A 23,063-nucleotide genomic window follows, 5' to 3' on the forward strand; every position below is an offset into this window, starting at 1 on the left:
CACGAACCTAGTTCAACCATAGACAACTTAGTTTATAGTATCATACTAAAAGGTGTCTATTTTAACCGGCATAGTTGGAACTTTGAGAGAACCTATCCCAAACGTGCCAATGAATGAGGGAGAATTTAAGAAAAGATTTGTCCTCATTAGTTAAATAGGACTAAAGTCGATGATTATATTCATCGTCTCTGTCCCACTTAGTTCCATCTACATTTTTTATATATATAATAAACAACTTATTATTGTTAAGAATGAGGGATAGAATTGAGATTGAGAATGCTTGCAATCTCATTAATATTGACAACTTTTAAACTGGATACAAGCTACCCTCCAATATGAGAAAAATATACTATTAATCAAATTATAAATATAAAGAAAAAAAAAATACGTATATTCTATAACTAATTATTATAATATATTCTCGAAATATTATATTTTAATTATTATCCACCGTTTCTATAAAGACAAAAAAACGACAATTTGATATAAGTGGACTTGGAGTCTTGCTACGTGTCATTATTTGAGCGCCAGCTGTGTCGACTGAATTAAGTACCCAGTGGGCCACCACACTCCGGCCGTACGGCAATCACGCCCGGATTTGGTCTTTCCATTCTATTCTTCCCTTGGATTCCATTTTAATTTAAATTGACATTAATTTATATATTTTAATATTAAATCGATTAAACAACACGTCCAAACTTTTAATCTTATATTAAACTGGACGTTAATTTTTGTAATTTCTAATAAATAAAAAAAAAACAAATAAATAGTTATTTTTTTAAAAATATTTAAAAGTTTAATTTATGTAAATAAATATTTGGGGACATTAAGGTTATTTAATTAAAATTCAACAAGGTTAGTTGGGATATGGGACGCGCTTTGAGAAGGTGCAAGCACGATGCGCGCTCTTTTTCTGTTTGCCGCCAACTGTCACATTTAAATCCCCAGATTTTAACTACTTAATTTAAATATGTACTTTTAAATAATTTAAATTTTATTTTCAATAATTATTGAAAAATAATTAATTTATTTTCAATATTTGAATCAAAACTAATTTTAAAATATTATATTTTTACTATTAATACTATTTTTGGTAATTGATGTTGACTATTTCTAATTTTGTAATTAATTTAAAATTTAGATTAATTAATAAATGGAAAGTGAGCGGGAAATATGCAAAATTTTAGAAAATAAAAAATATAAAAATTGAAAGAAAAATATAAAAATTTAAAAACAGAATTAAAACATGAGAAAAGAATAAATAAAAATTATATAAAAAAAAGAAAAAACACTAAATGTATTTTTTTTGAAAGTCTTACACGAAGTTTCGACGAAGTTTCTCTCTATTAGGATTAAACAACGAAGGGACAGTTACAGATCAGTGTAGTGCTCATCCAGCGCAGAGCTTCAATGAATCGCCCATCCATGGCGATCTTCTGCCGTGTCTTTTCCTCGTTTGAGCTTCTTTAGAGCTTTGTTTTCGAGATCAATGGATTCCTCATCTCTCAGTTACAGACACGGAACAGCCACATCGCCAATTTGGCCGTCATTGCCTTCTGCGGATGCGCGGATTCAGTTTCGAGCAGCAGCACTGGTACCGTTTCGCTTCTCTGTAGCTTCCTAAATTTGGTATGTGTTCGCTCCTTTTTTTTCTACTTCAAAATCCCCCAATTTCATCGCTCTTCCAGGAATATCGTAACTGTCTCCACCGTCTCCACCAGAATTAGCATCGTTAATTTGGCTGTTTTTCTTTATTATTCAAGTTCATCGCGTGTTTTCGATTTCTGGACCTTTTTTTTTTCGAGTCTGAATGATTCTTGTTTTCGTCTACGGCGAGATGGCTCAGCAGGTATAAGCGTCGGTTGATTGTGTGTATGATCTTTGTTGCGACATATTTTAACTTGAACTGAGCCAAACATGACGTCTCGTGGTTCATCGGCTTCGGGCAATGGCCTATTTCCGCTCAACGCTTCCACGTCCGGCCGGCAAGACGATGTTGAGGCTGGGCTCTCCTCCGGCAAAAGCATTAACAAGGAGGAGGAAGAAGAGGTTTCCGATCCTTTTGATGTCGACAATACCAAAAATGTCCCGCTCGAGATACTCAAGCGATGGAGGGTAATGATCTTTTCCATTTTTTTTTTTATATTATCATTTACTATCCAAGAAAATGAAAAAAGGAAAAAAAAAGAAAAAATTATAAACTTATTTAAATGATAAATTGGGTTGAGCATAATACCTAAACTTATTATAGGTTGGGCTTAACTATCGAATTTATTATGGGTTGAACATAATACCTAAACTTATTATAGGCTGCGCTTAACTATCGAATTAATTATTATTTTTAGAAAATATTGATACATTTATTACTATTTTTAAAAAAATATTGATACAATTATATATACAAATATTTATTTTATTATTTGAAAAGTAATTTTTAAAAATATTTTAAAATTGAAAAGAATTGAATTAGGTTTAGGGGTTTAGGGTTTAGGGATTAGGATTGGATTTTGGATTAAAATTGTTAGTATGATTATCATTTACCCCTATAATAAAATTATAAGTTGATAGATGGTGACAAATAAAAAGCAGAGTATAAAAGTATGTGTCAAAAAAAAATTATAAAATGTTATTTTCATTTCATCGAATAAAATGATTTTTTGTTATTTATTTATGAGTATAAAATGATTAATATATGATTTTTTGATAAACTCTATACCTATACAATAAATTTAACAAAGAATTTATTTCTCTTATTTTCAAGATTTTTTACTTTTATATATTTCTCCATGGGTTATGGGCTGGTCAAACCCATATACTAGTTTGATCTAAAATTTTATTTATTATTTATTTATTTGTTAAATTTTAGTATATTAACGTTAATTTACAACTAAATAAAATAACCAACCATTTAGACTTGTAGAGATAGTGAATTGGATTATAATTTTGGTTGGGTTCTTTTTAGTTTGTCACTTTAAAATTTCTTGTATGAGTTATTATAAAATCAGTTGATTATGTTTTTAGGAAGAGATGAGAGAACAATGAAAGAGCTATGAGCAGTTGAAATATGATGCACAAAAAAATTTCAACCATTCATTGAAAACTAAGGTTATGATTTTGATTTGGGCGAGCAAGGATTTGAATACAACGGAAGTCAAGGTTTTGATTCTAGCGACTTCATGGAAGAATTCGTTTTGACCTAAAATCTATCTCAATATTTTGATTATGGTTCATGATTTCATAGATTTGTACAAGAAGTAGTGGGCAAAAGAAATAAATATCTTTTCATTCATGGAAGTTTTTTTTTTTAAAAAAAAAACATGAGTTGAGCAAGAGATTTTTTTGGTCAAGTATTTCACTAGAATTGCAATCTAAATTCAGTTTTTACTATTATTATGATCCATGACAATACTCATCTAATGCTGAGGGTTAGGCGAATTTGAAGATGAATTTGAGAGTGATTCTAGTCTGTCTTTAACCAAGAACATATATTACACAAAATTTCTTAATTCTACCAAATAAGTTTCATCCAAACCTTGGTAATTTAGCACCAAAAAAGTTGAAAAAGACAGCACAAAGTTTCTAAGAGGCTTCCTGGACAAACATAAATTTCAATTTGGATTTAGAGCCAAATAATCCATCTCAAGCAGAATGAAAACACAAAGTTTAATGGGTAGTTTTCTCAGAAGTATTGGATGGGAAAGAGAAAATTCAAGATTTAATGTTCATTTTGCATCAAGACAGGAAAACTGATTCAACTTGTGGTTGAATAATCACAATTAGGTTCTTTGAAGCACCAAGATCTTGCCGGAGAAAAAAGGGCTTCTTTTTAGATTAGTAATCCGACTAGTGGTGGTGAAGTGCTTCATGAATTTAAAGTTCTACTAAACCTGCTGACACTGAGGATGAAGAAGAATTTCTTGGCATTTTTATTCTATCTTGGTGTGGAAGAACGCACTTTCAAGAAAATAAGAGGTCGATTGAAAGATGCATTACAGTCATGCTAAACTTAGTATACTTCAATGGTAATTGACATGCACTCTTTTCTGTGAGGTCGGAAATTCAAATTTTCATTATCCCACGTGTTTTTTACCCAAAACAAAGAAGCATTATACTCGCAAAAATATTATCTGTATATATTTGAACATTGTGTTCAAGAAGGAAATTATGGGTCTACAATTAAATTCTTTGTGCAATTTTGCAACCAACTGGATGTTTGGCATGCTGCTTTATTGATGTTCTGATAATGTTAAGATAAGGTTTTCAATTGAAGTATAATATTTGAACCATAGAATGAAGTAAATTTCAGTTTTGTAGATGGTCCATTTGTTATAAACTCGAGTTCAAGTTAGTTTTGAAGGGGAGTAAAACTGTTGTAGTGAGTTAGATTTAATAGTTTTTTTTTAGGTTCTTTTAGTTTGTAAAGTACTTAGTTTGGCATTAAGTCCTTTGCAATAAGTCACCAGTGTTCAACTTTTCTTGGATAAATAGCCAAAGAAACACTTTAACCTTTGTAGAAAGCTAGACTTCTATTGAATGTCACTCAAATCGTTGATAATTGCAGTCAGTTTGAAGTGTTCACACTTTAACATGATTCAAGCGTTTTGATTCAGTTTGTTTTCACGGGTCTTCCTAATGCACACTTTCTAACTCTTTTGCTGCTTATTCTCTTCGTGATATTTACCGTCATTGGGATGTCTTTATTTCTTTGTAGTTGCTGTGTTTTTGTTGTTTTGTTGTTCCTTATATTTTTTTTCTCCCATGATTTTTAGCATATCGGTAATGAAAAGTTTGTTTCTTGTTAAAAAAAACACCAACCTTTTAAAGAAGTTCAAGAGGGGTTTTCTTTGGGAAGAGGTGAGAGTGTGGGCATTTGGATAAGTGAAACAATTTCAATTTGTGTGAAGAGGGGGGTTAGGCTTGGTAATCCTTCTGGCAAGAACCTTGCCATTTTGTCTAGATGGTTGAGATGTTTCTCTTCAGAATTGGAGTCTTTGCCAATCTTGATCATTAATAGCAAATATGAGTCACATTTGAATGCATCAAACTAAATAAATATTGTTGTCCATGTCGAGTACAATTAAAATTATCATGTATTGTGTGCACGAAGTAATAGGGTCACCCATTGAGGATTTTGAAGAAGTTAAAGGTTTTAGAGTGAATGAACTGAAACCAGGGTAGATACCTACATAATATTTAAAATTGTACGTTTCTAAATATTGTAGGTTTAGGAGGTTAGCCAAGGTGCATGCAAATTGATCTAGAGACTTAGTGATATTAAATAAAATCATGGGTGATGCAATGGTAAAAAAAACTAAATGAAGAATCAGATATTCAGAAAGTGCCAAATTATGTTCTAATGGCCGCAGGATAATGCCAAATAAGTTTCCTGTTCCAAAATACTACAGAATGAGAGGTTTAGGATATAAATGAACTTGGAAACTTACCGTCACCATTCAAAGGAATAAAAACGTGGTGCACATTTGCGAATGAAGCACTTGTGGAGAAATGCTTCTTTCCTATTGCATACATTTTCTATTAAAGCTAGAATATCAATATCCATAGTGATAAAATATTATGGAAGTTCACAAAATTATTCCTAATTTTGCCTTTTATGTTATGAAAGATATTTTAGCTTCTGGTACATGAGGCATGAACTAGTTTTTTTTTTTTTAATTTTTTTTTAATTTTCCTCTTGGGGTGCAGCAAGCTGCGTTGGTGCTTAATGCTTCTCGGAGATTTCGATATACTTTGGATTTAAAAAAGGAGGAAGAGAAAGAGAAAAGAAGAAGGATGATTAGAGCCCACTCTCAAGTTATAAGGGTAATAGTTTGAGTCATCACCAACATTTTATATCACAAGGTCGGTTTTTCATATCCTTATCACTTTTGCGTTTTTCTTCAGGCAGCACTGCTTTTCAAATTGGCAGGGGAACAACAAACTGGTATTATTTCTCTAAAAATTTCCATATGTTTAACAAAACTTGGGAATATTCTTCTCTATTTTTTGTGTCGTGTTACAGCAAATTTTCTATGCCGTCCTTTATCAAGCCTTTTCCTTGTTTAGTTCACTGAAAATTTTGTACCACAATACATGTTATCTGAAGCTGTAGATAATTCATTCAGAAATTAGTTTCATTCCAAAACCCAATGTCGATGCTTCTGGATGGAAGCAATTGGTTGATTAGCTGCCTGAAATGCAATGATTGTAACAAGAAACTGGGAACTGATAATGCATTGCTTCAATTTTACTCGACTCATATTCCTCTAATTTTAGTGTCTCCACTGGTAGGTTTCTCAGTACCACCTCCAACGTCAACTGGTGACTATGGTATTAATTTAGAACATCTTGTCTCACTGACCCGTGAACAAAACTTTTCTTCTCTACAACAATATGGAGGAGTGAGTCAGTTATAGTTTGTTTCATTGTATCATATTTATCCTTCTTCATCCTTGGCCTAAGTGAAAACATTTTATCTTGTGTTTTACCAGGTCAAAGGCTTATCAAATTTATTGAAAACAAATACCGATAAAGGAATACTGGGGGATGAAACTGATTTACTAAAAAGAAGAAATACATTTGGATCAAATACATATCCACGTAAAAAAGGACGGAGTTTCTTGGTACAAACAATTTTTGTGACTTTTTTAGAACTAGTTTTCCATTTCTTTTCTTTTTTCTTGTGTTGATAAATGGCCATTCATTCTGACTGTTCTATTTTTGGCAGAGATTTCTTTGGGAAGCCTGGCAAGATTTAACCCTAATCATCTTGATTATAGCTGCAGTGGCATCATTAGCTTTGGGAATGAAAACAAAGGTTCGCATGGTTTATTAAATGTCTCCTCCTTGTGGATAATTTTTTGCGAAATATATTTATGTCACACATTGTGACTAGTATTTTTGCCACGAAGATATAAGACCAGCAGGTTTACGTAACTGATACTTCATGTTTCGCTATGATTCAATTTTGGTAAAGATCAACTTGGTGAAGTGTTATGTTGAAAGTACAGTGTGAAATTGGCAGAGAGTAGATGTGGCTGTGTTAGGATGGATATGCTTATAAGTTCTTAAAATTCGAAACATACTTCTACCATATACTATATAACATAACACTACTCGAGTCTAGGGTGAAGTTGAAGCCCATGCATTTGATTTTATTTTCAATCTGACATGCAACACTTTTTGGTTTCTTCACACGTTGCTTCCTCTGTTGGCTTGTTGTAAGTTTAGTGCATTCTGACTTTGGTAATCATCACAGGGTGTAAAGGAAGGATGGTATGACGGAGGAAGCATTTCCTTTGCTGTGTTTCTTGTCATAATGGTCACAGGTATTTTATCTTATCCCATTCTAATTGCAAGTGTTCTTTTGCCAAAGAAGAGGGAGGAATTGCTGGCAAGAGTTTTTCATATTTTAATGACGATGGAAATGAAAAAAGTATGAAATCCATTTTAAAGTAATTTTAATATGATGTTTACGTGCCTTTTTGTTCCAGCAGGTTCATTTAGGTCATGCACGTATTTGTATTTTATAGACGTTCTAATGCTGTACACATTGATTTATACTTTTTATTATGCTTTTGTCATTTTTATGAATGTCTCATATAGAGGAATGTAAGTTTCTGTTCTACAATGTCTTCATAATTTTGAATCATCCTTTTTATTTAACAGCGGTCAGTGATTATCGACAGTCTCTTCAGTTTCAAAACTTAAATGAGGAAAAACAGAACATACAAGTAGAGGTACATACTGGCTACTTGATGCCACTATGACGTTTTTATGTTTACCTGTGAACTAAGCAAAATTTGATGCAGATCTTGAGGGATGGTAGAACTTTAAAGGTCTCAATATTTGATATCGTTGTTGGAGATGTTGTACCTCTTAAAATTGGAGATCAGGTTGCTGTCCTTTATGGTCAATTTATTTGTTGGTAGCTTTATAGTTCAACCATATTTTTCTAATTTAACAGTCACGTTTGTTTGGATTAGATCCCTGCTGATGGAATATTAATCACCGGTCATTCACTTGCCATAGATGAATCTAGCATGACTGGCGAAAGCAAGATTGTTAGTTTATATTTTCCTTTCAACCACACGATGTTATTATTTTATTTTATTTTATTTATTTATTTCATGACTAAGCTGATATTGTCTTTCAGGTTCGCAAGGATCAGAAGGCACCCTTTATGATGTCTGGTTGTAAAGTTGCAGATGGAGTTGGTACCATGATGGTAATTTTCATGCTTTGACTTCTTGAAATTGTCTTCATTAAACTCTGGGGCTGTTCTTTATGATCCGTCTGATGCTGTTCTTGATAATCCGTCTAGTGCAGTTCTTGAACTACAAGTATCGGCATGCATTTATGAACAAGATTTTATCTCTCATTTTTTTGTTCAAGATTGTTCTTTCATATGGAAAAAGTGGGCCGCTGTTTCATTATAGCTTTTTAGTTTATTTGTGAAGAACTTTGCATGGCTAGAGAATTAATTTTGATAAGGTTCTCTAGCTTAATTTTCTGGTTTTGGAACCAAGTGCTCTGTATAAAGGATGCATGTAGATGTCTCTGTCATAAATGAAATTGTTAAACAATAACTTGCATGTTTTTGTCATAAAATATAAAAAAACTACCATTATGGAGCCTTGCTGTTTTCGTCTTCAGGTAACTGCTGTTGGAATCAATACTGAATGGGGATTGTTGATGGCCAGTATCTCAGAGGATACTGGGGAAGAAACTCCCTTGCAGGTTAATGTCTTGACATTTGTTGCTTAGAAGGCCATGGAATTTTCTGTTGATATGTTCAATTATCTTTGAATGACATTTAATAGGTTCGGTTGAACGGAGTTGCAACTTTCATAGGCATAGTTGGGCTTGCGGTTGCAGTTTCTGTGCTAGCTATCCTTTTGGGCAGGTGATATAGTATTTCACAATTATAATTTTTTTTTTTCTGCTTGAGTTTTCATAAACCTGTCCTTAAAATACAACTTGGAAAATTAGATACTTCACTGGAAATACACATGATGCAAATGGAAACATTGAATTTCAGCGTGGGCATACGAGTCTAGGTGATGCTGTAAATGGAGTAATTAGAATCGTTACTGTTGCTGTAAGTTTAGCCTCTTGATGCTGTTTTTCTCTCACAGTGCATTGTTAGTTACTAATTGCTGGTTATTAAATCATTCAGGTTACTATTGTGGTTGTTGCAGTGCCTGAAGGACTTCCTTTGGCTGTCACTCTAACGTACTTAATTATTTAATGTTTGTCTTACTGCAGTTTGTGTTGGACTTGGTCCGACTTTTCTAAGTTTTTTTTTTTCTTTTGATATTCTTAATGTTTTATATTTCCAGATTAGCATACTCCATGAGGAAAATGATGGCCGATAAAGCATTGGTTAGTATTGTTATCGATTTCCATCTCACGAACTTGTACTTCAGAAGACTGGTTTGAAGTTACAATCTTACTTGAATAGGATCAGTTCTATAAGTTGTAGAACTTTGTTCTTGAATTCTAAGAAGACTCTTTTGAAGTGTCTTCATCTTTTTCCCCAAGCCCAACGAATGAAAGTTGATTTGTAGGTTCGTAGACTGTCTGCTTGCGAAACTATGGGTTCTGCAACAACAATTTGCAGTGATAAGACTGGAACGTTGACTTTAAATCAGGTACGTTTGAGGCTCAACAGCTATATTTGGGTATAAGTTTAGCTCTGATGCAAGCAGTCCAGACAGTAGTTCAGCTAATCTAAACCTGTTATTCTGTTTTCATATCTTTTTTTCCTGATTTCAGTTGTTTATTCTTTAAGCAAAATATAAGATCTTTAAACATTTCTTTTGAAAGATAAAATGTTCAAATTTATTGGAAAATTTCAAAATTGTGTATGATATTCAGATTACATGTTGTAGATTAACAAACTTTTTTAATAGAACTGTGACAAAGAGAGTGTTTTTTAATGTATAACAATTTTAAGAATAGGAAATGAGAATATGTTATTTAATGAGACCTTAAACTTAATGTTTTCCTTTTAATTCTAAATGATGATGATGATCCCCCCCCCCAAAAAAAAAAAAAAATTGGTCTCAGATGACTGTGGTCGAGGCATGTGTTGGCAAGAAAATGATGAATCCCCCAGATGAGCCACTGGAGCTGCAGTCATCGGTTCTCAATCTGCTATATGAGGGCATTGCTCAGAACAGCGCAGGCAATGTTTTTGTTGCTATGGTAAACTTTCATACATTGATTTGCTATTCAGAATGAAGGAAGTGGCGTTTTTTTTACTTTGTAATTTGGCTTGACCAGGGAAGGCCCCTTGACCGCTTCTCCAACATATTACGGAAGTTATAGGGTTATACTAACATTCTGTTTCTTGTTTTTTGTTTTCAATTTGTGAGAAAAAATTTATAATTTTTCTTTTGAGTTGAGCTGGGAATGCTTGTCCTCTTTTTCTTTTTAATTGGTTGGAGCTGCATCATGTGTGTACATTTTTTGCTAGATTCAGTTGAGGAGTTCTCTGACTGAGTTTATGTTGACAGGATGGGAGAAGTATAGAGGTCACTGGATCTCCTACAGAAAAGGCTATTTTATCTTGGGCTGTCAAGGTGTGAGTGTGTATATATATTTGCCTCAATTTGGTATTGACTAAAACCTTTTGAAGTTTAGTCAATTTTCTAAACCTGTGGTGCAGCTGGGAATGAAGTATGATGTTGTCAAATCAGGGTCTGAAGTTCTCCATGTTGTCCCGTTCAATTCAGAAAAGAAGCGAGGAGGTGTTGCGATAAAGCAGGTAAGTATTATGATCTTGAGCTTGGAGCACCATGCTCTTCCTCACTGCATTTGCGTTATTATGGTTGTGCACTGGATAATTTAGAGGGCACTGGAATACTATTTTTAAGAAAGCTGTTGGTTGCTTTTACGCTTTAAACACGTCCTTTGTTGTCGATGAATTTGTATCGATGAAACTTAGCCATGTGGTGTCCTGGCAGGCTGACTCAGAAGTCTACATACACTGGAAAGGAGCGGCAGAGATGGTCTTATCTTCTTGTACAAAGTTTATGGGAATGAATTGTGAAGTGCACTCAATGGAAGGCAATGAGGTTAGTGGTAGCAATTTGACTTAAAGAACAGTGTTATGTTTCGAGAATTTGGCTTGTCCGTTCATCCAGCTTTATTTCTTTGATCGTATTTATTTGATGGACTGAGATACAGATTGGTCATTTATTAATTTATTACTTACGGTGCTATGCAATAGTGATCTTAAATGGAATTTTGATCTGTTTTTAACCCACACAGTCTTTCAATCCAAATTCCTTGAATGTTTTTGTTCTTTTGACCTGATTATACTTATGATTGGTTAGTGACATGGTACATCCAAGGCAAGATATATTAGATTATTATTCATAATTTGGTGCATTTCCTAGTTTGAACTTCTTGAAACTAGACATTCAGACTGAATTTCCTATGTGTATCCTTTCCAGGATTATTTTAAGGCAGCTATTAATGATATGGCTGCAAGAAGTTTGCGTTGTGTTGCGATTGCATATAGACCATATGAATTAGAGAAGGTTCCAGTAGATGAACAAGGTTTGGATCAATGGGATTTGCCTGCTGATGATCTTATTCTGCTTGCAATTGTTGGTATAAAGGTAATGATCAAGTGCAGAACTCCTTTACACAAAAAAAAAGCTATTATTGCAGTTTCTTTCGCTATGAATAGTGCTCAAATAGAAATATTTTAAATTATAGAGGGTCGCCCTGAACTTTTGAGAAATTGGTTTTTCAAGGAAGAGACTTTTTACTTCTAAGGCTCTTATTTTATGCATTATGCACAACTTCCTCTGTTCACCATGGTGAACGTGGGGAAGCTTAAAAGTTGAAGTGAGCACTGTGGTTGCGAGATGTTAAGGCTCTTTTTTACTCTTTTCCTGTTTTGGTTTTATATATCAAGTGTCAAGTTATGATTTTTTAACGTCATCATTTTGCAGGATCCTTGTCGTGCTGGTGTTAAAGAGGCTGTTAAAGTGTGCACGGATGCTGGCGTCAAGGTAGTTTATTATGTGTTATTTTTGTCTCATAGATCTCGATTCCTTTTACGTGCAACACACGTACACCTTCTTGGGTGAGCTACATTCTTTACACTATTAAATCCTAAATTTCAGATGATGAAGGAAATGGTTAAAACTTCTTCATCTGGCCTTAGGTTTAGGTTAACTTGGAGCTGTTTTTTGACGCTCAAGTCATTGATAATTCTTCTAGTTACTTTTAGTTCTTTGGTACATGATTTGGAAAAAACAATATTTTGTTTTCTAGTTCCTAAAATTTTTATTTTGTTTTGAGATCTAGAATTGGGCTTATCCTTAATTATGCAGCAGTTGTATACTTGCACGTGATATATGTGTGCTGTATGTAATACAATTGCAAATTTGTAGGTGCGCATGGTAACTGGAGACAATATACAGACCGCCAAAGCTATAGCAATAGAGTGTGGGATACTAAGCGCAACAGACGATGCTTCTGAGCCGACAGTAATTGAAGGAAAAGAATTCCGTGTATTGTCTGAGAAGGAAAGAGAACAAGTTGCCCCGAAAATAACGGTACACTTAGAATTGCATACATCATAGATGAAAATACAATATGCATTAACTATTTATGTTCAACCCACAAAGTCTTGTTTATATGTATAACATAGAATAATGATGCATTGAGAGTTTAATTTTAAGCAAGGGGACATCTTGTCCTTTTGGCCTTCAGACTGTTTTGTTTTCCCTTAATGGAGTTTGTGATTGTTGTAAAAATGATTATAAAAAAGGGTCAACTCTATGCAATGACATACAGGTGATGGGGAGGTCTTCACCCAATGACAAACTCTTGCTTGTTCAAGCATTAAGAAAGGGAGGAGACGTCGTTGCTGTAACAGGCGATGGGACAAATGATGCCCCTGCACTCCACGAGGTTTGTGAACTTTGTGGTTTTTATTATTTCACATGAACGATTCTCTGTTTGCAAAGTGTAGAAGACAATTAATTGTAATTTTTTTTCAATGGGCTTTTGTTGCATTGCTTGCTATAACTCTAATATCTAAATATAGAGCATGCATGTGCAAGCATACTGTATGAACTAGAAAGCTGCTGTAATATGTTAATGTTTATTATTGTTTTCTGGAAGCACTATAAGACGATTATAAATAACGTTAATATACTGCTCAAAATTTTTATCTGCAAGTTGGTTTATGTGTCCATAATGGAAATGAGTCTAGACACATCTGAATTCTTGTTTGGTTGAGTACTTGTGAGTTTCTTTTCTTTTCTTCATATTTCGTGCGGTTTTTAGTCTTTGTTTTGATTGATATTAATGAGAAGTTCCATAGCTGTTTAAGTGACTTTCGTTCACGTTGATAGTATGTGTTTACCCTTTTGAACTCTAGGCAGATATCGGTCTTTCTATGGGCATACAAGGCACTGAAGTTGCGAAAGAAAGTTCTGATATTGTTATCTTGGATGATAACTTTGCTTCAGTCGTAAAGGTTTGTGTGGATCATCTTGACCAGCTTTTAATTCTGCGATTTCTTTTCGGTTCATACGTAACTTTGAAGCTAATAACCTCCAAAACGTGAATATGTAATAAAGAATACTACATATGCATTTATTTAGCAAAATTGACTTGCTAGTTCATAATTTCACTGCTTATTCCAATTTATGTAGGTTGTCAGATGGGGGCGTTCTGTGTATGCAAACATTCAGAAGTTCATCCAGTTTCAGCTCACTGTAAATGTTGCCGCTCTTGTGATTAATGTTGTTGCAGCTGTGTCTTCCGGTGATGTTCCTTTAAATACTGTGCAGGTTTCTTCTCTCCCCTCTTACCAATATTTTTCTGCCTTTTGAAAGGGTTGTTCCATGTCACACTGCTATAACGTGTGTGAGAATTCGATCACTATGCTACTAAAGATTAAGCTGAATGTTAAGAATGTGAATAAGATCAAATATTTGTGAGATCCCACGTCGGTTAGAGAAGGGAACGAAGTATTCCTTACAAGGGTGTGGAAACTTCTCCCTAGCATACGCGTTTTAAAACTATGCGGTTGATGGCAATACAAAACGGGCCAAAGCGGACAATATCTGCTAGTGTTGGGCTTGTGCTATTACAAATGGTATAAGGGTCAGACATCGGGCGGTTTGAGTCCCAAAGGGGTGGACACTCAGCAGTGTGCCAGCAAGGACGCTTGGTATCGAAGGGTGGTGGATTGTGAGATCCCACATCGATTGGAGAGAGGAATGAGTGTCAGCGAGAACGCTGGGTCTCGAAGGGGAGTGGATTGTAAGATCGTACATTGTTTGGAGAGAGAAACGAAACATTCTTTATAAGGGTGTGGAATCCTCTCCTTAGCAGCGTTTTAAAAACTTTGATGGAAAGCCCAAAAGCAAAAGTCCAAAGAGAAGACAATATCTATTGGTGGTGAATTTGGGCTGTTACATATTCTATAGCCTATATTCTATAGCCTAAAAATTTAAGCAGATTGCTCTTTCTTTCTTTCCCTGTCTTCCTTGTTAGCTTCTCTGGGTTAACCTGATCATGGACACACTCGGTGCTCTAGCATTAGCTACTGAACCACCAACGGACCACTTGATGCATCGGTCACCTGTTGGGCGAAGGTAAAAACTAATGCTGTTTTCAAATGACTTGTTACGAACATGATTCTGAATTTTCTATAAGAAGCACGGATATGGAAACAACATGACATGGACACGGTGACATCATTTTTTCAGTATGACATGTTTATTAAAATATGTATAATTTGTGTGGATTACAGGGAACCCCTTATAACCAATATCATGTGGAGGAATTTGATTGTACAGGTACGTGAAGACGACAGTGTTTGTTATCTTTGAAACTGAAACTCTTAAGGCTTGCTTTCATCTTCCCTGATGTTCTTTTCCCCTTTGTTGGCGGTGCAGGCTTTGTATCAAGTTGCTGTCCTTCTTGTTCTCAACTTCTATGCCACTGATATTCTTCAATTGAATACTGATAGCAAGAAGCACGCCTTTAATGTGAAGAATACAGTGATTTTCAATGCCTTTGTCCTCTGCCAAGTAATTCTAATAACTAAGAAATTTATCCAAAATCTCTGTGCATCTTCCTTGTTTTTCATTAGTTTTTTATGCCTTTTAGTTTGGTTTAAGTTATCAAATCTGGCAATGCAGATATTCAATGAATTTAATGCTCGAAAACCAGATGAAATGAACGTATTCAGTGGCGTGACGAAAAATTACCTCTTTATGGGAATAGTTGGAACGACGTTCTTGCTTCAGGTTACCTTTAAAGCCATTTTCTTCGTGTTCGTTGCGATGCCTTTTCTATAATGCTTCCATTTTTAAATTGCAATGCAGATTATCATCGTCGAATTTCTAGGAAAATTTACTTCCACAGTAAAACTTGATGGGAAGCAATGGCTTATCTGCATTGCTATCGGCCTTGTGAGGTTAGCCTCACTTTTCAGATCATTCAAAATGCACTATATCTTGTAAAAAAGTTAAATTACTAACAACAGTAAAAATAAAATTACTGCTGTGTTTTTTCAAGTGGTAAATAAATTATCATCTCATCTCTTTCAGCTGGCCTCTGGCTGTCGTTGGCAAACTGATTCCAGTTCCTGAGACTCCATTGGGTAAATACTTCACAAAGCTAGTTCAACGGTACAGGAGGTCACATGGTGCTTAATTTTGGGATTTCGTCTTTCTCGAAAGTGCATAATTTTGAAGGACGATCCATAATTTGGTATTTCTTGGCTAAAATGTATGCTTTTGGTTATATTTCTTTTTATTTCTAATAGTTTAGGCATCATGCTTGCGTAACGATCAAGTTCCGAAGTTTTTAGAAAAATGTTTGCACCGTATGAGCGCAAGTCAATCGAGCAAATAGTTTTCTTAAAATTCTAAACTTAAAGTGGTTTTAAACGTATTCGGGACTTGATTGTTACGTTTCTAAAAGTATGGACTAAATTGTTACAAAAAAAGAAGTATACGAAACCCGAAACATACGGGTACCAAAAGTATAGAATATACATTTTAGCTCGAAGGACCAAGACGAAGGAATAACGTGAAGGAGGATGTGTTTCAACATTTTCAAGAACTATTTTACAATGTATTTGGCTTTTATGTATCCATCAAAGTAATGTGGATAATTGTAATTTTGGGTTCTTGTTTATTTTCATTCTCTTTTTGTCTAACTCACTTGCTTTTTTTTTTTCTTTGTAAGTTTCGGGAATATCCCCATTCATAGGTCCAAGATCCACATTTATGAATTGAAAGGTCCAAATGATCAACTCTGCAATCAGTTGTTAGAATCAATAGGTCTTCAAATCGTTCATTTGAAAAAATTAAAACCCTTCATATTGGATGATCATGATATTCCCAAAAAATGAAATTCTTGATCAATGGAGGAACAATATCACCATTTTTGTTCAATAAGATACCAAAGTGGATGATTGACTCATTCCACGAGAAATAATCGATCCATCAAAGTAACGTGGATAATTGTAATTTTGGGTTCTTTTTTATTTTCAGTAATGTAAGCTTGAAGAGAAGAGGTATATTATTTAATTATGGGCTTAGACATCAGTTTTGCCCCTTTATATTGATTTCTGTTCTTGTCATGAATTAACCAAACAACGAGAGGAATATGCAAGTGTTCGTCATAAACGTAAACGTTCTTTGAACTTTGGGCACGAAATGCATAAGTTTCTGAATCTCATTACTTCAAATGGAAGCCTTTATCAAACAATAGTTGACATCTAAATCGTTCAAAAATACTTCTAACAAATATCTTATGTTTAGTAGGAGGCATTTAAAAGCAAAGTGAAAACATATGCAATACAATTAGGCAGCAACGAAGCTGGATGTGCACGCAAGTGAGAGATTGTATCTTGATTTACCTTTGTGAAGAGCCTTAGCAAAAGCATGAATAAGCTAAGTGGTTCTTCTTTTTGATGTAAGAGGATATGAATTTGGTAGCAGGAGCAGTAGATTCTTGAATGGTGGCTGGAACAAGTATTTGATTCTTCCCCAAAGCAATCCTCTTGCCTGCAACGTTCGAATAGAAGAGGCCAGAGATCGCTGGAACGAATATGTCGCTTTGACTACATACGTAGAAGTCGATCACTTTCTCGTATTCGGAACTCTCTGCGTTCAAGAACTTGGCCTTCTTATCCGCAGGCATTATGCTTTCCTGTAAAAATGAAACAGAAAAAAGAGGGAATTCATAGTTCAGTCCCAGAGTTGCATATTCTAATCAAGACAATATGTAAGAAAACGCGCGCAACAACTCGTATGAAGTAATCTTATTCTTTCTAGCTCAATTTATGGATATGTCGATAAACGATAAACCTGTCCATGACTCACCTTTGTGTAAGTTTTTGGGAATAAATCCTTGAGATCTTCAAGACTGTTATCCCATCTCGGTTGAGTTAAGTATATGGTAGCGTCCTTATCGAAACCAATTTTCCTCAAAAACAAAGCTATGTCTTGTGCAGTATAGCAGCCTTTGCTTCCAGATGCCTCTTGGCAACCATTTTCCCCCAACATTTCAATCCTCAAGTCCACCGCTATGAACTGACCATTGGACTTCCGACTCAGAGTTTTGAGCCGCTCAATCATGGATTCAATCACCTCACTTATTTCTGGCTGCAACTTCAATGTTCCAAACATTGCCAAACATGGAACTGAATCACCATTACTTGATGTGGTCGACTTTTTCATGTTGACTGAAGGGAAGAAAGTTGCGAGTCTTATGCTGCCACTTTTCTTATAAATCTTCTCAACATGTTCCGAAATGTAGTTTTCTGAAACTCGATTCGGCACTTTGACAGCCGAGATCTTTCTTGGAGATATTTCAGATGGCAGCTCTTTTACTACCTTGACAACTCCATCCAGGCTTCCAATGAACTTCTCAACATCATAAATATCCCCAAAGTTCCTTTAAGATTATGGCTATGTCAGGTTTTTTGATAGACAGAGTACAAGAAGCAAATATCTACAAATATGGAGTGAAGCAATAAGAAATGCCAAGATAATAAACAAAAAGAGGAAGATCCATTAGACACAGGATCTTGCTCCTGCTAAACCCAAGACATAACCACATGGGAATTATTCTTTGCTATTATTTGCCTCATTAGAACTTACCACTTATCTCCTAGTTTTTTCCCTCTGATATCTGGGACAACAAGAGTCGCACCAAGATATCTAGCCACAACTACAGCATCCACAATCTGAAATAGGCAATAAACATCAATAGGACACACGGTAAAATGAAGTAAAACAATTCTAGAGGACAACAAAAACGAAGATCTAAGAAGAACCAAAATAATACTGCGACAAATGGGCTATTTTAGAGTAAAAAAGCCTGAAGATTCTGAAAAACAAGCTAGACAAAAACCAGTTGAATCAAACAGTTCAATGGAGTACCTGGGAGACATGGTATTCAGGACCGTCGGTTAATGAAAAAGTGACATACCCCTTTGATTGCTGTCCCTCGTCTGCTTCCAAGCCAAAAAGAGTAATGAGTGAATAGGAAAGCTAAGAGACACAAAAGCACGAGAAATTGTAAACTATTCAACTTTCGCTCAATTTTCAAATTGAATAATACTGACCAAATTCGGGTTTACTCCAACATTGTTTTAGCTCTTGAACATCATTTTTCAACGCAGCGTCACCTTTTTTATGAAGGCTGCGGATTGTTGTTACTTTGGTAACCTCCTTCGTTGGCCCTGGAAATTTTTCCTTGAAAGGAAAAAGGAGAAAGAACACAATCAACTAGGATCTCGATTATTTCTCAAACTTGATTTGTGAGGAGCCAAAATCATGCAATCCAGTAGACAAAGGAAAAGTGTGCTTGATTTTGGAGGCAGATTTGAGAAACTCAGCGACCATAATTTGTGAATTCCGTAATTTATACTCTCTCTCGGAGAAGCAGAGACGAAATACAACTCTAAATCCCACAAAAATGAGCAAGAATGATGATTAAGCACAAGATTGCAACAAAACTTCACAAAAAGCAAAACAAAAGAAGAAATCACTAGAAACAAACCAGAAAATAAGAATTAGAGAACAAACAGAGAAGAGAAGGATTCTACAGCACAAGATCTCAAGGTCACAAAGCAAAAAAGAGAAAACAGATGAAATAGCACACAGATCGAAAAGAAAACGAAGGTTAGAGAACATACTTGGACGGAATCAAAGTGGTCTCGCTTGATCATGTGACCAAGCATGAGAAACATAGTGAGAGTGAGTATGCCGGCCAACACTTGTCTCAGATCCACCCCCATTGCAGCAGTTCAGAGATCTTGCTACTACTCTCTTTCTCTCACAGTCTACGAACAAGAAGAAGAAGAAAGAAACCTGGAGATTAAGCAATGGAATGAATGGAGCATTGAACTGAGAGGTGTGCGATTGCTTGGATAAATCCAAAATGGAAATTCCACAAATTCCGCGCTGAATCAGAGTGAGCTTCTACTGATGATGCTGCCTGTCTCCATGAATCTCTGTATGAAATGATTATTTATCTTTATAAATACACAGCACCGACACTTTCCCTCCCAATTTGACCGCTACTTCCCCCAACCCCTTCCTCTCCTTTTTCTTCTAATTTCTTCTTTGGTTAATCCAAACTTCTAGAATTAAAGTTTCTAATATTACCCTACTATAATCCCGATCTTAAAGTTAAAAGTTTTTAATTTCGACCGTCAAGTTTAAATTTTGAATCATCCCGATCTTATGGTTAAAAGTTTGAATAATTCTGATCATAAGGTTAAAAGTTTGAATAATCTCGAGTCTAAGGGTAAAAGTTTATAATCTCGATCATAAGGTTAAAAGTTTGAATAATCCTGATCCTAAGTTAAAAGTTTGAATAATTCCGATCATAAGGTTAAAAGTTTGAATAATCTCGAGTCTAAGGGTAAAAGTTTATAATCTCGATCATAAGGTTAACAGTTTGAATAATCCTGATCCTAAGGTTAAAAGTTTATAATCTCGATTGTAAGGTTAAATGTTTGAATAATCCCGATCCTAAGTTTGAATAATCTCGATCGTAAGGCTAAAAATTTAAATAATTCCGATCCTAAGGTTAAAAGTTTATAATCCCGATCGTAAGGCTATAAGTTTGAATACTCCCAATCCTAAGGTTAAAAGTTTATAATCTCGATCTTAAGGTTAAAAATTTGAATAATCCCAATCCTAAAATTTAAAGTTTAAGGTTAAAAATTTGAATAATCCCGATCCTAAGATCAAAAGTTTATAATCTCGATAGTAAGGTTAAAAGTTTGAATAATCCCAATCCTAAGGTTAAAAGTTTATAATCTCGATCGTAAGGTTAAAAGTTTGAATAATTCCGATCCTAAGGTTAAAAGTTTATAATCTCGATCGTAAGGCTATAAGTTTGAATAATCCTAATCCTAAAGTTAAAAGTTTATAATCTCGATCTTAAAGTTAAAAATTTGAATAATCCCAATCCTAAAATCAAAAGTTTATAATTTCGATCGTAAGGTTAAAAGCTTGAATAATCCCAATCCTAAGATCAAAAGTTTATAATATAGAACGTAAGATTAAAAGTTTGAATAATTTTGATCATAAGGTTAAAAGTTTATAATCTCGATCATAAGGTTAAAAATTTGAGTAATCCCGATCTCAAGGTTAAAAGACTATAATCTCGATCTTAAGGTTAAAAGTTCGAATAATTTCAATCAACCTTAAGGATAAAAGCACTTTTTCATTGACCAACTCTTACAACTAAGATCCGAACTCAAAAGATAAAAAAAAAAAAAAAAACACCTCGGTCAAAATTAGGAACAGTGAAGATTATAAATAAAATTATGGTAAGGCCATAAATTTATGGACGTTTTACCCATACTAATTATATGTATGTATATATATATATATATATATATATATATATATTTGAGAAAGTAAATAAAAAAATTACTTTTTATATACATAAGTTTGTGAAATCAAGGATTCAAATTTTGGAGGTACAAATAAGGTTATTAATGTCGTAATAATATCATACTAAAAAAACACAATTACTTTAAAATCATTAAAGTGGAAATTAAATTTCTTAAATAATTATTTTTTTAAAAAAAGTAACGCTTATGATTAGTGAGGCCAAAACAGCTGCCAGGTGGTAGCCAATGATTGGTTGGTTAGATATATAAAGTAAATTGTAGGTCACCTGTAATAATCATAATAATAATAAAAAAAAAGGAAATAAATGTTTATGGTCCTGAAACCAAGGGTTCGAGTTCGAATCCTCACTAAAGTTAAGATTTCTGACACAGATTTTGTCTTTATCTTTGCGTACAAGTCAGCCGCCTACCTCCTCTTCTTTTTCTTTTTTCTTTTTTTCTTTTTTAATTACAATAATATCCTACTTTTTTAATACTCCATTCCCATTCCTTTATTTTTTTTTTATTTTTGTTGGGTCATATTTACTTTATTTAAAATCATAATTGTTTAAAATTATATTTTGCAATCCTTCGACCTTTATAAAAATATAAAAAAAACGTTAAATATATTTGAGATATGAGTAGAGATGTGCACACGACAGACGTGGGACTAGAAAATTTGTGAGTATTCAGAGTTTTTCTCCATTTATTATATATATTTTTTAAAATAAAAATATTTAATTTTATCCTAATTTCTAACCCTTTATAATAGAGTATTTAACACTTTCCTATATATATATATATATATATATATTTATTTATTTATTTATTTTTAAATGAAAACATGTAATTTTACCTAATTTCTAACTTTTTGAAATTTTAATGTTATAATATAGTATTTAACACTTTGATATATATAATATATATATTTATATATTTATTTTTCAATGAAAATATGTAATTTTACCCTAATTTCTAACCCTTTGAAATTTTAATGTTATAATATAGTATTTAACACTTTGATAATATATATATTTATTTTTAAATGAAAATATGTAATTTTACTCTAATTTCTAACCTTTTGAAATTTTAATATTATAATATAGTATTTAACACTTTGATATATATATATATATATATATATATATATATATATAATAAATAAATAAATAAAGTAGATATTTGAACACGATAAATTTTGAATTTAGGTGAAATTGGAGCCATCTGTCCGGCGGTTTATAGGGCTGGGATTGCGTGCATTTCCGAATTAGCGGATTAATGTGCCTTTTATTTTCTTTTAATTATTCTAAAAAGAAAGAAAAAAAATTGCAAAATGCCGTGATTGAGAGATGTTAACTTCACCGGTCACCTTGAATTTTAAAATTGGTCGGGTTGCCCGTCGTTTTCCTCCGACCGGCTGATTTAATTGACTCAATATGCATCCTCAACAAATGCCCTAATTTCCGCTTTTACCCATTCGGAACTTCGGAAATCGCCGCCGTGTCGGCCGCCGGCAAGTGCAGTGATCCGATTCACCTCAACCACCCTAATTTTCTATGCTTTCTATAATAATCACATTTTTTTAATCACAATATTAATGTTGGCCTTGAATCTAATCATCTAATAATATTGTTTATCCTCTCTCTTGGGTTAGATTCCAATGTTGATTTAATGGGCTTTAAATATTTCTATAGTTTTTTAAAAGTTTTAATTAACTTCGTTTCCAAATGAGTGGGTGTTCAGAATAAAAATGATACACCATAGACTGGTTGGAAGAAATTTCTAAATTTTAAGTTGGTTGGGTTGACTTTCTAAATGAATTGATTCACAGTACTAAGAATTAAGTCAACTAATTTATTTAATATTTTTATTATTTAAAAATTCTACTTATCTCGTGTCAATAACTAAAATTTCATCTGAAAATGGTTTTAATCTTCCTACAAATCCATCAAGTTGATCCGACCCAAAAAGTCAACATATTGAAACATCCTAATTTGGAGAATAGCCGATAAAAAATTAATCTAACTAAATAAATTAAACTGAACTTATAGTAAATTAAAACTTCTAAAATTACTTTAACCCACAAACTTTTAAGCTTTCGAACTCTCGTGGATCCTTTTAGGCTTTATTGTTTCTCACCATTACCACAATCTCT

The 23,063-nt window shown here is 33.6% G+C and overlaps 2 protein-coding genes across 8 annotated transcripts; one reads left to right on the forward strand and one right to left on the reverse strand.

Annotated features, from left to right (window-relative positions):
• Positions 1-1,344: 1,344 nt before the first annotated feature.
• Positions 1,345-16,188, forward strand: LOC111464239 (calcium-transporting ATPase 9, plasma membrane-type). 7 transcript variants are annotated; one of them, XM_023108345.1, is made up of 34 exons: positions 1,345-1,629; positions 1,838-2,115; positions 5,704-5,820; positions 5,902-5,941; positions 6,274-6,398; positions 6,489-6,620; positions 6,725-6,814; positions 7,256-7,325; positions 7,666-7,736; positions 7,809-7,892; positions 7,983-8,060; positions 8,153-8,224; positions 8,653-8,736; positions 8,820-8,902; positions 8,989-9,097; positions 9,176-9,231; positions 9,339-9,381; positions 9,567-9,650; positions 10,069-10,206; positions 10,518-10,583; positions 10,670-10,768; positions 10,968-11,078; positions 11,460-11,627; positions 11,967-12,026; positions 12,411-12,575; positions 12,817-12,933; positions 13,406-13,504; positions 13,683-13,820; positions 14,530-14,630; positions 14,789-14,834; positions 14,934-15,068; positions 15,180-15,287; positions 15,366-15,457; positions 15,591-16,188. In XM_023108345.1, exons 2-34 carry the CDS (start codon positions 1,918-1,920, stop codon positions 15,694-15,696), a joined length of 3,285 nt encoding a protein of 1,094 aa, XP_022964113.1. In that variant the 5' UTR covers positions 1,345-1,629; positions 1,838-1,917; the 3' UTR covers positions 15,697-16,188. The 7 variants fall into 7 exon arrangements, with proteins under 7 accessions (XP_022964113.1, XP_022964111.1, XP_022964110.1 ...); XM_023108343.1 differs by having other exon boundaries at positions 1,847-2,115; XM_023108342.1 differs by having other exon boundaries at positions 1,850-2,115.
• A 519-nt stretch (positions 16,189-16,707) lies between these two features.
• LOC111464243 (protein MANNAN SYNTHESIS-RELATED 2-like) lies at positions 16,708-19,531 on the reverse strand. Its single transcript, XM_023108355.1, has 6 exons — positions 19,196-19,531; positions 18,623-18,752; positions 18,438-18,508; positions 18,156-18,241; positions 17,376-17,949; positions 16,708-17,202 (listed from the first exon to the last, which is right to left on the reverse strand). Exons 1-6 carry the CDS (start codon positions 19,295-19,297, stop codon positions 16,924-16,926), a joined length of 1,242 nt encoding a protein of 413 aa, XP_022964123.1. The 5' UTR covers positions 19,298-19,531; the 3' UTR covers positions 16,708-16,923.
• Positions 19,532-23,063: the final 3,532 nt, after the last annotated feature.

This window comes from Cucurbita moschata, unplaced genomic scaffold (genome assembly GCF_002738365.1).
Source record: "Cucurbita moschata cultivar Rifu unplaced genomic scaffold, Cmos_1.0 Cmo_Scf00030, whole genome shotgun sequence".
Classification (NCBI taxonomy): Eukaryota; Viridiplantae; Streptophyta; class Magnoliopsida; order Cucurbitales; family Cucurbitaceae; genus Cucurbita; species Cucurbita moschata.